This window comes from Melospiza melodia, chromosome 1 (genome assembly GCF_035770615.1).
Source record: "Melospiza melodia melodia isolate bMelMel2 chromosome 1, bMelMel2.pri, whole genome shotgun sequence".
Lineage (NCBI taxonomy): Eukaryota > Metazoa > Chordata > Aves > Passeriformes > Passerellidae > Melospiza > Melospiza melodia.
In genome coordinates, this window is record NC_086194.1 from 112,641,585 (window position 1) to 112,654,205 (window position 12,621).

The following is a 12,621-nucleotide window of genomic DNA, read 5'->3' on the forward strand; positions in this document are numbered from 1 at the left end:
AGTTACTTTCTCTCGTATCTTTTGGAATTCCTAGCAAAATATATTTGAATTACTGCACATGTCCTCAGACAGGAAAATGTACTCAATTTAGTATGCACAAATTAAAGTGCTCATCATACATTCTGCTGTAGTTCACACCACAATCTTCCAAAGGAATTGTGTCTGACTAGGAGGCATAAGGACATTATAGAGCAGTTGCATAGCCCAAGGGAATTCATTATGCAACTGGAGCAGGGACAATTTGAGTACTTTGGCAACATGTTTCCCAAATTTGTACGGGGCAGAATACTGGCAGGAGATGTGCTTAGCTCTGAACAGAAAAAGCAAGAGAGCTAAGCATCTGTACCCTGAGACACACAGAGCAGTGCAGTATTTTTCCACCTGATGTTTATGTATGTGCACACTGAGAGCCAGTTTCACCCAGCTGCTTTTCATAGGAAAGACTATAATAATTTACTACAAGGAGATTTATCTGCAAGGAATTTTTCTGCAATTTTTCTAAATCTCCATTAATTTAGTAGCAATCATGAGAAAAAATTAATAGCCTAGAAACAGGTACTCTTATCCCCTGAGAAATTACCTGTGATGGGAAGACCAAATAATTCTTCCCCACTAGAAAGAGAGAGATACTTCCTCCATAGTTCATCAAATTTAGCTTGAAAGATTTGTAATCTGTCACTTGCTTCATGGGGAGGAATATTGTCCTCACTGGGACCCCTGTAAAAACCAAAAAACATTCAGTGAATTTGCCAATCATACAGGTTTCACACAGAAGCACAACAGAACCCAAACCATACTTACTGAACATAATGTAATATTTTTTAACATTTTTTCTGTAAATTTTCACAAGACACTAAAAGAAAAAATGCAGCACTTATTCAGTGTACCAAGATTACATATTCAGTAGTCCCTGAAAGAAAGCCCAATTTCTTTTCCAATAAAAAAAATTCATCTGTGTTACCATACATCTTACAAACAGATAAAGATCAGCAAATATTTTAACTTCGTTATTTCCTGTTTCTTCTGTGAAACAAATTTTAGCAATTATTTTCATTTCTATTTTAAAAGGGGGAAGATAGCAGATACATAAATCAGGAGTGAAAACTGTGTAGCTGGCATGAGAACCATAATTAAGTAGTCATAAAAATATCAGAAAAAATAACATTTTGCCTAATGAGCACATCTCAGCCATAGGACTGGGTGCAATTCCCAGTTCTCAAACCTGGGACCACTTCTTGGCCATATCATAATATTTTGGGATGAGAATTCTGTCATCCTCTGTTGTGCCATGGTTATTTCTAGAAAGAAATTCAGACAGATGGGCAGAAGGCAGAGTAGGCTGGCTGCTTGGCAAGGGAAATGAAACCAGGAGATGAAAGCAGAAACACAGTCAGCAAAAGCAGCTAAGGCATGATCCCACAGAACCTGAGCAGGAAAATCAGGGCCCTCGGGCGGTAATCAGGTTCCAGTGATAGTCCAGGTCTTTAGCCAAGTCTGCAATAATTACACAGGACCAAGGTCAAGCAGGGAAGGTGAGTCAGTAAAGCAGGGTCCGGGGCAGGTCTAGGGAAGGTAACCAGGATGAGACACAGTCCAGTGGGAACCAGGCTGCTCTGAGGTCACCAAAGGAGGAGGGATGCCCTCAAAGGTCAGGTATTGTCCTAGAGCCATAATGGATCAAGCCAAATCCTGTCTCTCTTTCTTTGCTACTGTAGGAGGATCCAACGAACCACAATTTACATCTTCAAAAGTGATAAAGTAAGTTTAAAAGGAAGGCTGAGTAAGACAGTGAATTTAGAAATATTGAGAATTGGTATCTCCAGTCACATCCAAGACACTGTTTTAATATTTACTGTTAAATATCCCTCAAAGAGATTTACTAAGACCCCCCTAAAAAAACCATTACATTTTAATCTGGATTGAGAATGTCATTTTTTTCCCCCCCTAGAATCTATAAGCCCTTATGGACTATCACTGACTCCAGCACTGAAATTACAGGAACGAATCTTTGACAGTAAGACTGTCAAAGCTGCCCACCTTATATAATTCTGAAATTAGGCCTTTTTTCAGGTGTAACATATACAGTGATGCTGTGTTGTGTTTATTTTCTGAAGCCCTTTAGATATAATATTTTCAAACAATCACTAATGAAGCATAATTGTATCATAATACAGGTCACCTACTTTTCATCATATTCTTTATAAAATCCTGCAGTGCCAATTTGGAATTTCTGAACATCTCTCAGTAAATCTGTTTTCATGACTGGCTGTACATTCAGCAGCAAGTCCTCAACCTGTTGTGCCTATATGCAGACAAAGAGAAAAAAACAGGCACAAAAGAATGAATCTGGGAAATCAAAAAATTAATTAGGTAAATAGGTTTATTCTATCATTTCAATATTAAGAGGGCTGGTAATAATGATTTGAGAAATAACATAACTAAAATACCTGTGTGTTTAGGTTCTTCCAGGCATAGGCCAATCCATCACCTCTTTCTGTATTTTCATCTTGAAAGAGCAGATTGTATTTATGAAGCACAGAATAAGATTCTTCTATGTGTCCAACTGTCATGTCAATTTTAATCTCATTCTCTCGAATCTCCCTCAGTGCTTCCATTGCTTCCCGTACATCATCAAGGTCCTGGATAGGTCTGCTTAACCTCTTGCTAACATTTTCAATGAATGAATAAATTTCACCCACGTCTGCAGCAGACTTTTTATTTAAAGCTAATCCAAATGTTCTTTGTCCTGAGCGGCATTCCTGAATTAAAGCTATTTTCAATGACTCTGTTGCAACTTCTACTGATTGCAGTGCACAATGATTGGGCAGTTCTCTGATTTGCATCTCTAATTGCTAAGAAAAATACAAGTGTTCAGCATTTAATTTCACTGAAATTTATCTGAACAGTTCATTTTTACTAAAGATAAAATACTTACAGAAAAGTATCTGATTTGAGATTGGAATTCAGCCATCGTTGGTTTAGTATCTATAAATTCCTTCACTTTTTCTTCTGGAACCTACTTAAAAAAAGTTTATTTTAATGAATATTTAGCATTGGTATTATAATTACCTACACAGCACCCAGCTGCCTGATGTATTTTACAAACACAAAATGTTCCCTCCCTAAAAGGAATTGAGATATAAGCACAAATTATTTTACTTGAACTGCCTTTCCTGACTCTTATTTTTTGCACAATAGTCTTTAAAGAACTTGAAATCTGTAACTCAGAAACTGACACAGATCATGATATCCCTTATCCATCTAAATGTTACTACAGGATTTACAATGTAGGTGCTAAAGTTTTGTGGGATGTATTTCCTTCCTAGTCTTCCTTCTGTCTGTAACCCCACAAAAGCAGTTCACATTTTCTAACAAGTATTTAAATGGGAGCAATTGCACTCAGTTTTCTTCACTCTTCCTGAAACAGCATCTTTAAACTGCAGTTTCTAGGTGCAGATGGCCTCCTGGCCATTTGAAGAGAAGAATTTGGCAGGGAAGGTTGGATCTAGGGAGAGAGAGGGCATTTAGCTTCTTGAAGATTGTTTATAGGCAATAGAGCCTTGAGCATCCTTCCTTTTCACAACATAGGCCAGTCTCTGCAGAGGTGAGAAATCAGTGTCACCAGCTCAACAAATGTGCAAGATTCTCAGTTCAATTACAAACAGATGATCTTCACCCCTCCCAGTGATATTCCCCTGCAGTCTGCACTGTGAGATCCCTGAGAATCTGTTTGCACCTCTAGGACCAACAGAGATTGTAAAGGTGGGGGAACAGTGACAACTCCTGAGGAATTTTAAGTTAATGAACCAGGTTAATTGATTATTTAGAATATTTTAGTAACAAAGAAACATCATTCTTTGGCATCACCCAATCTGATTGTATCTTTCTGGGTGAAATGACATGCTACCAACATGTTCTTAGCTCAAACAGTACCTCAACCAAACTGAGCATTAAGCTTTGGAACTTCAGAAGCCACAAAAAGGTGAAAAAGCCCTCTCTCAGGCCAGACAGAAGAGTCAGCTGTGAGAATGAGGTCACTTAAGGGTTTATTTAGGATGAAAAAGTTAAAAATAGTGAGCAAAGATAAGATTACTCCTGTTTTGATTGCTTATTTCTTGGCCTTCCTAAAGCACCTTTGATAGGTGAGACCAGTAGTTGTCCATTCACAGAGCTGAATTTCACTAGTCAGAATCTTTTTCTTCATGATGAATCTCTTGACAAAATACTCCTCAGAGCTTTACCATTCATGTGACTGTACCCACTTCCTAATGAAGATAACTCCATCAGCCCAGATTCACTTCAGCTTTCGAACTTTCATTGCTGAAAGATTTCCTAGACAGAGGTTTTCTTTTTGCATGTGTGTGAAGAAATAGAAAAATATCATTCAGCAGTGGTTGCTTGAGAAGAACTACTCAGTTTAATATTCAGGAATAGTTTTGTAGTCTCCAAGTTCTAAAAGATTCTGCTCAACTATTGTTTTTCATAACACCAGCAGACAAGATGCTGTGAGAAAGATGGATAAATATATGAAAGCATAAGCTTGTTTATGCTCCAAAATTCTTTTGTGTACTTCTACTTTCTTTCTTAGATGCTTTAATTGATAAAGATTTGCAAGTTCTGGCCAACACAAGAGCAGACAGGAATTATGGATATATGGATTCTACCATGAAACCAATGCTTCCCACTGAGCACAGACTCCTTAGGCAACCAACAACTTTTTTTTTTTTAAATATATTTAGATTTTACAACACAGCAATGTATTATATTAAGCTTGGACTTAACCTTGTTCCAGATGTCCGAAAATTCAGAAAAGGTCTTCAGAAGAACCAGAGCTTCAGTTTTAAGAGATAAAATAATTGTATTTAGTTGGATCACCACTTTGTTTACATCCTTATGTTCGATGATCTGCTTGTCTAAAGGTTTCAGTGCCACCATCCTGGTGAGTTTGCTCTCATCACCTGACTCTAAAGCAACAGCTTGTTCAACCTGGTATGAATTAAGCAAGAAAAAAAAATGTCCACTAGTTTGTTTGGGATTTTATTTTTATTTTTAAATTACAGAATATGCAATGATAATAAGTACTTCTAAAAACAGACAGAAAGTGCAGAGCAACATCCACAGGGAGACCCCCTGTTCTCAGCTTGGATTTTTACAGAGCTATAGTTCTAGTGTTAAAGCTGATTTTATAAAAATTTTTCATGCAGAGCTCTATATTAATCATCTCTGAATTACATCAGGCAAATATGCACCATATACAAGTACAATTGTGCTGTTTTATCCTCCTACACATCTGCTGAAGTTTTTCTACCTTCTTTAGTGTAGAACTACAATCTATACCCATTCTTGGCTATAGAAAGTCCAGGAGGCAGTGGAGGGTAGCATGATTGGAAATAAGCTAACCTTCTGCTTAACAGAGCAGAGTTCAATCAACTCTCTCCTAGTACTTTTTTTTTTTTTTTAATCTTAATTATTATTTGTTTGGAGGACTTGAATGTGGGTTTTTTCACTAGAATGAACTGATCTGTTTTTGATGTCATATCAACAAAAGAAAATATTTTTAGAAAGACACTTTTCAGCACAGATCTATGTACATCTATATTTTGTTCCCAGATAAGACAATTAAGGCCACATGATTACCAGTACTGTGCATTCTTGTCCTTCAACAAGTTTCAGTTACTATCTAAACCTCAGACCTTCCCAAGGTTTTAGTGCTAATTTTGGTGCCAGTTAAAATATTGGTACTGTATTAACTGTAGTATTATAGGTGTCATATGAAGGCTTGCAGTTTTAACTTTAGAGTTTTCACCTGGGAGAAGTGATAATAATTTATATTCAGCTGGTAGAACTTACACAAAATGTTTGTTCTACACTACCATCATTATATTTGAACAGTCTATTTAAAAGATTTTTTTAAAGCAAATTTTGATTTTAATATTAGAAACTACCAAACGTAAGATTTATGAACTGTTACTCCTATGTTTTATTAATTGGCATAGAAATTGAAAACTAGGCTTCACTTAACAGGAAGATCCACCAGGTAACAAGTTAAAGTATTGGTACAGAATATAATCTTAAGAAATGTTAAGCAAAATACCAAATTTTTAAAGTAAAGTAAAATACTTACCTGCTGCTGTTTATGATGTAAGTAAGCAAATTTCCACAGGGGAATATCTTTGGCTACTGATAGAATGATATTTACTGCTTTGTTTACAGCACTCTGAAAAAAACAAAACATTCACCTTGAGCTCACAGAGATATTATGTGGGTGGGGGATGATCATCCAAACAATACCAAGGCTGAAAAATTGTACCTCTGTCTTTAAAGGAAATACTCTAAGAAGTATGACATAGGATCACCCAAAAAACACATTTTGTAAGGGGAAAGAGTACTCCATAACGTTTTATTACAGTCCTTCCAAGTTTATGTGGTTTTCAAGCAAAAGAGACCTTCATGAACAGTAATCATGAATCACTGGGCATTATAATTTAGTTCAAATACTATTTCCCTTTAAACTGCTTATAAACATTGCTATGTGTTATTAATAATGGTTTTCATGTTCACACCAGAATGCTTGAATACATTTGTCTGAATTTGTGATGGTATAGTCTGTAATCTATACAGGCAGCTACAGAAATTATCAGATTACTTCCCCTATGCATGGTATTTTAAAATCACACTTTGTGGCCTAATTTCTTACTGACAACACCATTAAGGCTGCACATGAAACTTGAGAAATAACTCAGCTACTGACCTTGAGAGTCACTACGTTAAATAAAAAGTCCAGAAATCAACACCATAAACAACTAATACTCTGAATAATTTCAGACATCATAGGATATTGCAAATATGTGTAAAAATTTTGCTAAACTAGTGTAAGTTTAAAAGAGTGTTTAAGTTTTTTCAGTTTAGGGATTTAGACTGGTAATATTTTTCTTTACATTTCACTACTGCTGAATTTATGAATGATACTTTAAACTGACTTTAAATTCTGAAAGAGTTAAAAGAGACTAGAAAGTCAGGCTGTACTGATGGCATTCATTTTTACTGTTTCACTCATTTTGAAATGTTTGCCTCTAAGTAGAGATTTGTGAATTACTCAGTTACTGAGCTTTGACAGAAACAGTTCCTTCTAATAGCCTGTATAACAAACCTGATCTGTGGTTCCATGCCCTTAGTACCCACTGTCATCATGAACTCAAGTGGCTTTTTAGGTTTCCTTCTCCTTCCTAGTTCTTATACCTGCACATATAAACCTGCACTCTAAAATCTTGCACATACTGCTTTGAAACAATACATTTATAAATGTTTTATTGCAGATGACTGAGATGTCAAATTATTTGGTTACCTGAATATCTTCAAGACTTGGTCTCAAGACAATATTTGGAATAGCCAGTTGAATTTCAGTTCTGAACAAAGGAACCCTGTGTGCCTCTACAAACTTAGTCGTCTGATACCTGGAGTCAATAACATGCAGTCGATGTCTTAAGGACTCCAAAGAAATCTTCGTGCCTAAATAAGTGTGATATTTAAGTGAGAAATTTTTTTTACCACAATAAGTTTGGGGGAAAAAAATCTTAAAAGTTTTATTTTAAAAATTCAACATATCTGAAAAATCCAGACTCACATCTGATCAAAGAGTCCGTATTCTTCTGACAAAGCTGTCCCATCAGGTTATAGTAGCTACAGGACAGGCATTCCTGGCAGCGTGTTTTCTGTTTCATGTCAAGATGTGTACAGGCAAATGAATCCTGAACAGTGAAAGGGAAATTTTTGCGTAAATAATCAGATTATCCAGCATATAAATGAAATATCAAATATCTGACTAGGCTACTTTTTTTTTTTACGTTGTAGAGGTCTTACCTCCAGAGGTCTTCCAGCATCTGCTTTCAGACTGTGCTTAAGAATATCTATAAGTTCATACACAGAACATTCCACTTGTTGGCTCTGCCTACAAAAACAACCTTACAGTCACCCATAGGGAATCAAACATAAGGAATGCCCTTTGATGTTTCCCAGGCACACACCCCCTGTCCCACTGCATTTGTGTGAACGGAAATGCCCTTTCAATGTTTTTCTGTTTGTTTCTATTCCTTGGGCATGTAGAGATTTTAAAACTTGCTGACTAACATCAAACCCATTTGTCAGATCCTGTTATATCTGATTCAACTGGACTTCATAATTTTTTTTTTGCAAAAAGTTTTTTCCAGCTATAGCTAATAAAACAGGTTTATCGTGATGAGGCAGTAAGATAATCTGTGAAATCAGAATGATTAAAAAAAATAAAAGAAGTATTAAGAAACAAGCAGTTAACATGTGGATGAGATTTCAAGTCTTATCCATCTTCATTTTTCTTGCTACTTATTAGAATGCTGTAAGAAAAAATGTAAGAAATGCTAAATGAATGCTATAAGAAAAAAATGTGTGAAATGCTAAATGAATTGGCTAATAAATGCCAATACTATGCTACTTCACAACTGCTGTGCTCAAGATACTTAGAAGTTTCTCCCCTGCATCCTAAGACTATCACTTTGCTCTAGACTAGTACTCTGTTGCAATAACATTTTAAAAATAAAACCTCTATGCATACAAAAGTAGTGAGTAAATAAACCCTCCCAAAAATGGCCTTCAAGCCTGTGCAATTAAGAAACCTACTGAGACAGTTTGGGAGCAGTAGAGGCAGCAAGCTTTTCTATCTGTTCCAAGAAAGAAGTCACATCTGTGGGTTCATCTTCTGGCAAAACTATCAGAGCAGTGTTTGACATGTCCTTCAGGATTCTTTCAATTCTGCATTCCAGGGTATCAGATGCTGCTTTGACTACATAGTCCAACTCCCTCAAGGTACTGTAAACATTCTGAATAACTAAACAAGGATAAAAAAATGAAAACAAATCAATGCAGAACACAGACCTCCTAAGTCTCATCTCCCCTTCCTCCCATCCACTCCTGCCTCCCCCCAGGTTTTACAATAAAATGAGGATATAATGGCAATGAAATATGAAATGAAGGCCTGAAACATGATGGACTTGCTGTATATTTTCCTCTTTATATTAAAACATCTCATAATAAGCAGAACAATATTCTTTAAAATATCACTTATTTTTGGTAATAACATCGTAATGAAAAGGATCAACAAAACAGAACAGAAAACACAAAGGATGCCAGTGCCCGAAAATTATTTTGTTCCTCCCACATATATGCATAGCAGACTTCACCATTGCAATTAACTTATAAATGAAATTACTAAAATTCCCCCAGCCAAGACTTAGATTTCTTCTTCCATCTGTATGACCTAATTTACTTTGGAAACAGATAAACTTATTGCTTTAACAAATGTGTTTATTAAACTAAAGATAAAATTAACTACTTCTGCTGTTTCTGAATAGACTGGAAAAATTCTTCCCCTTTCATACTTCCATTGCAAAATAGAAAGAAATACAGCACTTTATGTCCTTTGTCACTATTATTACCATAGCGTTTTATATATATAAATAAATATATGTAAACCTCTACTATATGTAGATAGAAATCACTAAAAATCTAAGGCACATCAGTGTGACAGGACTGTCCAAGTGCTGATGCTTTAAGTGGGAAATGTCATTTCTTGCTGCAAGGAAGTTAATGATGGAACTTGACTTTTTTTATTGTCTAAAATGGAAAAGCAGTCAAACGAATTCCTTAGATTCTTTGTTTTTTTAAATATATAAATTTAGTAGTCTAGAAGGCAACTATGGACTCCTATATTTCTAGATGGAGTTCTCTTAGATGGAAAAAAGACACATAAGACATTAAGCTTGAGTTTAGTACATCACTGGCATGTAAAGAGCTATTTTGTGTACACCAAACCAGGGGCTAATTTGTAGGTCTCCAACACACATTTTGGGCATATCAGACATTGCCCATTTTCAAAAAGACACGGTGCATACACTCTAGAAAAGAATTCCCTTCTAGGTGTAATTGCATTTCAGCTGCAGCAGCAGGAAAAGCCCAGATTAAAGCCCTGTATTACATCTAAATTGTTCAACAGGGACAGTTTCCACCAGAACCAATGGTGATACAAATAACCATTACAACCTGAATTATACCTATTCAGATACTTAAAGTGGCGCAGAGAGTACCTAAATGAATGAATAAATAAATAAATACTATTGTAAAGACCTTCCTTATCATGTGTTACTAAAAATGCAAAACATTAAAACACAAAAATTCATTTTAGAGCTATAAAACAAGTATAAAAAAACCCTTGCCATTTGGTTTTTGTTCTCTGGTCTGGCAAAGGCCAAGTAAAGCTGAAAGGTCACCATCCTTGCCTTAAGCATTGGTCAGAGCCCTGTGCACCAGTGCCACATGGCAGAGTCATAAATAAACAGCTGCACAAACCTGTGCCATACTGCACTTTCAGATTTATATTGCTCCTGTTTATATTGCTGCTATTCCTTTTGAAGAAGGGAAAGCCTAACATCAATCAACCTGAACTGAAAAGCTAATTTAGAAGCACGAGTTACTGTTTTCTCATGAAACTGCAACATGAAAGTCTTGGTGATGGTTTTATATATGCCCATTTCAATGACATTTTTCAACAGTTAATCAATTTTATGCTGTATTTGATAGGGTTAAGGTTGTGTCTTACTGGTTGTGTGGAAAATCTCAATGCCTACTAAATGTTTTCTTGGAAAAAAATAGTATTTGGGAAAAAATCTCCAACCTTGACTTCAGACATGCCACTTTTAGGATGTTCAGCATAAATTCTGAAGAGGTTTTTTATAGAAAAGATATTATTAAAATACTCATATTCATTATCTTGTCTCACACTCTTGTAGCAGTTGGGCTAAAATTATCCACCTAAAGTGAAAAGATCAGTCCACAAACACATTTTTCAAAGAGAAGCAAAAATAAATGCAGGCACCTCACAGTGTGAATGGCTCACAACTTATCCTATTACATACATTTATTGATGTTCAAAGAAGTCCAGGACAGCTGCATCAGGCCTGGGGTAAAGGCATCCTCAATTTGTCCTATCCATGGCTTCATCAGTGGCTTCAGCACAACAGGGATCCTCTTCAGGTGTTCCTTGTAACTGATCAACAGGTTCTGGAGTCTGAAAGACATGATCACGCTCACTATGTGTTTAATTCAGATATTTGAAACACAGAATTTTGAACACATTTTCTGTTAATAAGGTTTGCAAATTCTGATCCCATCTTAAAAATAAGAACCCTTCCCAGCTCTTCCTAACTCCAACCAGGCCTCTTTGTCCTTACCAACAGCAGAACCAGACTGAAGAAATAAGTACCTCCAGCAAAGTGACTGTGATCAACTGACAGAATTTTTCTCCCAAGAAAAATTATTTACAATTTTAAAAAAATAGAAACAGAAAATTGAAAACATGGCTTTTTTGTTTACATCTTTCCATCTCATAAGACATGGCAAGAAATTACATTGTTTATAAGAAAATCTACATACAAACCACTTAGAATCACAGATTCCAAAGAAAATGAGTCCAAATTCTGAAACAAGGCTTATCAATACAGTTCCATGAAAATGAAGCTACACAAAGAAACTGCATAAACAAGAATTAGATGCAAAAATAATTCAAAGGTCAGATACATAATGGGTTCCTTACAAGAACTGCTGCAAACACCGAAATAGCTGTGTTTTGGACCAGATTAAAATCATGACATTAGACATCATTGTTACAACCATATACTGAGATAACATATTAACATTATACCCAGAACTGGTTTTTCAAATGTTGTCAGTCAAAAATCTACACCTCTAAATATTTTTTCTTTGCTTGGGTAGTCAGTATGAAGGTTTTTTAGAGTAGAAGATAAGTTTGTCTTTCTTTTTTTAATGCAAATATTTCCTGTACATTTTTTCCTGTTGGATGGCAAAATCTGGGGCTACTGCTTTTTGGAGATCTGTAGCATGCAGAGTTTGTCTTGCACATTAAAATTTTACAGTTAGTTGTCTTTAAACACTCCACAGAAAATCAATGAAAAATGATGCATTGTAAGACTGAAAATTTCAACAGAAAAAGAGAGGAAGGGTTGAAGTATTCATGAAACTCTTTAAATTTCATCCCTTTTTGTCCAATTCTAATTAAGAAATTAAGAACAGTCCTCACAAAACATTGCTTTTTTTAAGACGGAACATCCCTGTTTAGAGAGTTCTAGAATTAACAACCAGCATCCCTGAGAATGAAAGAACTTTTGCAGCTGAGATTTGAACTGTTACAAGAAACAGAAAGCAATTTTAAATCAACAAAAGTGAATTTAGATGTTCAACATGAGAGACAATGTTATAATTTAGGCAACATACTCCCTTTTCAAATGTTTGGGTTGTGCAGCAATCAAGTGGTTAATTCCAGCTTATTTTTCTAAAAGGAAAAAGAAAAACTTCTGATGCTAAGTGTAATATTTTGGAGTGTAATTGCTATATTAGAGTGCACAGATGCACTCTAACAATAATAATAGCAGTACCTAGGAGCTCCACTTAGAGAACAGCTGTTGAAGTAACAAAACAAAAACATGTAGGCGTTTCCAAGTAACGAGATATGTCTCTATATAGGAACAACTGCATGTTAAGAGGGAAATACAGGGGAAAGCAATTAAAGTTCAATTA

At 35.6% G+C, this 12,621-nt stretch overlaps 1 protein-coding gene across 1 annotated transcript in view; it reads right to left on the bottom strand.

The window, feature by feature from the left end:
* LOC134422457 (dynein axonemal heavy chain 5-like) overlaps positions 1 to 12,621 on the bottom strand; it is a 150,367-nt gene that overhangs the window by 116,524 nt on the left and 21,222 nt on the right. Inside the window, exons 20-30 of the mRNA XM_063164536.1 lie at positions 10,944 to 11,095; positions 8,653 to 8,860; positions 7,861 to 7,948; positions 7,625 to 7,748; positions 7,346 to 7,509; positions 6,125 to 6,217; positions 4,783 to 4,986; positions 2,936 to 3,016; positions 2,448 to 2,852; positions 2,184 to 2,302; positions 581 to 717 (exon numbers count right to left, since the gene is read on the bottom strand). Of these exons, the coding sequence (XP_063020606.1) occupies positions 581 to 717; positions 2,184 to 2,302; positions 2,448 to 2,852; positions 2,936 to 3,016; positions 4,783 to 4,986; positions 6,125 to 6,217; positions 7,346 to 7,509; positions 7,625 to 7,748; positions 7,861 to 7,948; positions 8,653 to 8,860; positions 10,944 to 11,095 (1,775 nt within the window). The remainder of the gene's footprint in view (positions 1 to 580; positions 718 to 2,183; positions 2,303 to 2,447; positions 2,853 to 2,935; positions 3,017 to 4,782; positions 4,987 to 6,124; positions 6,218 to 7,345; positions 7,510 to 7,624; positions 7,749 to 7,860; positions 7,949 to 8,652; positions 8,861 to 10,943; positions 11,096 to 12,621) is intronic.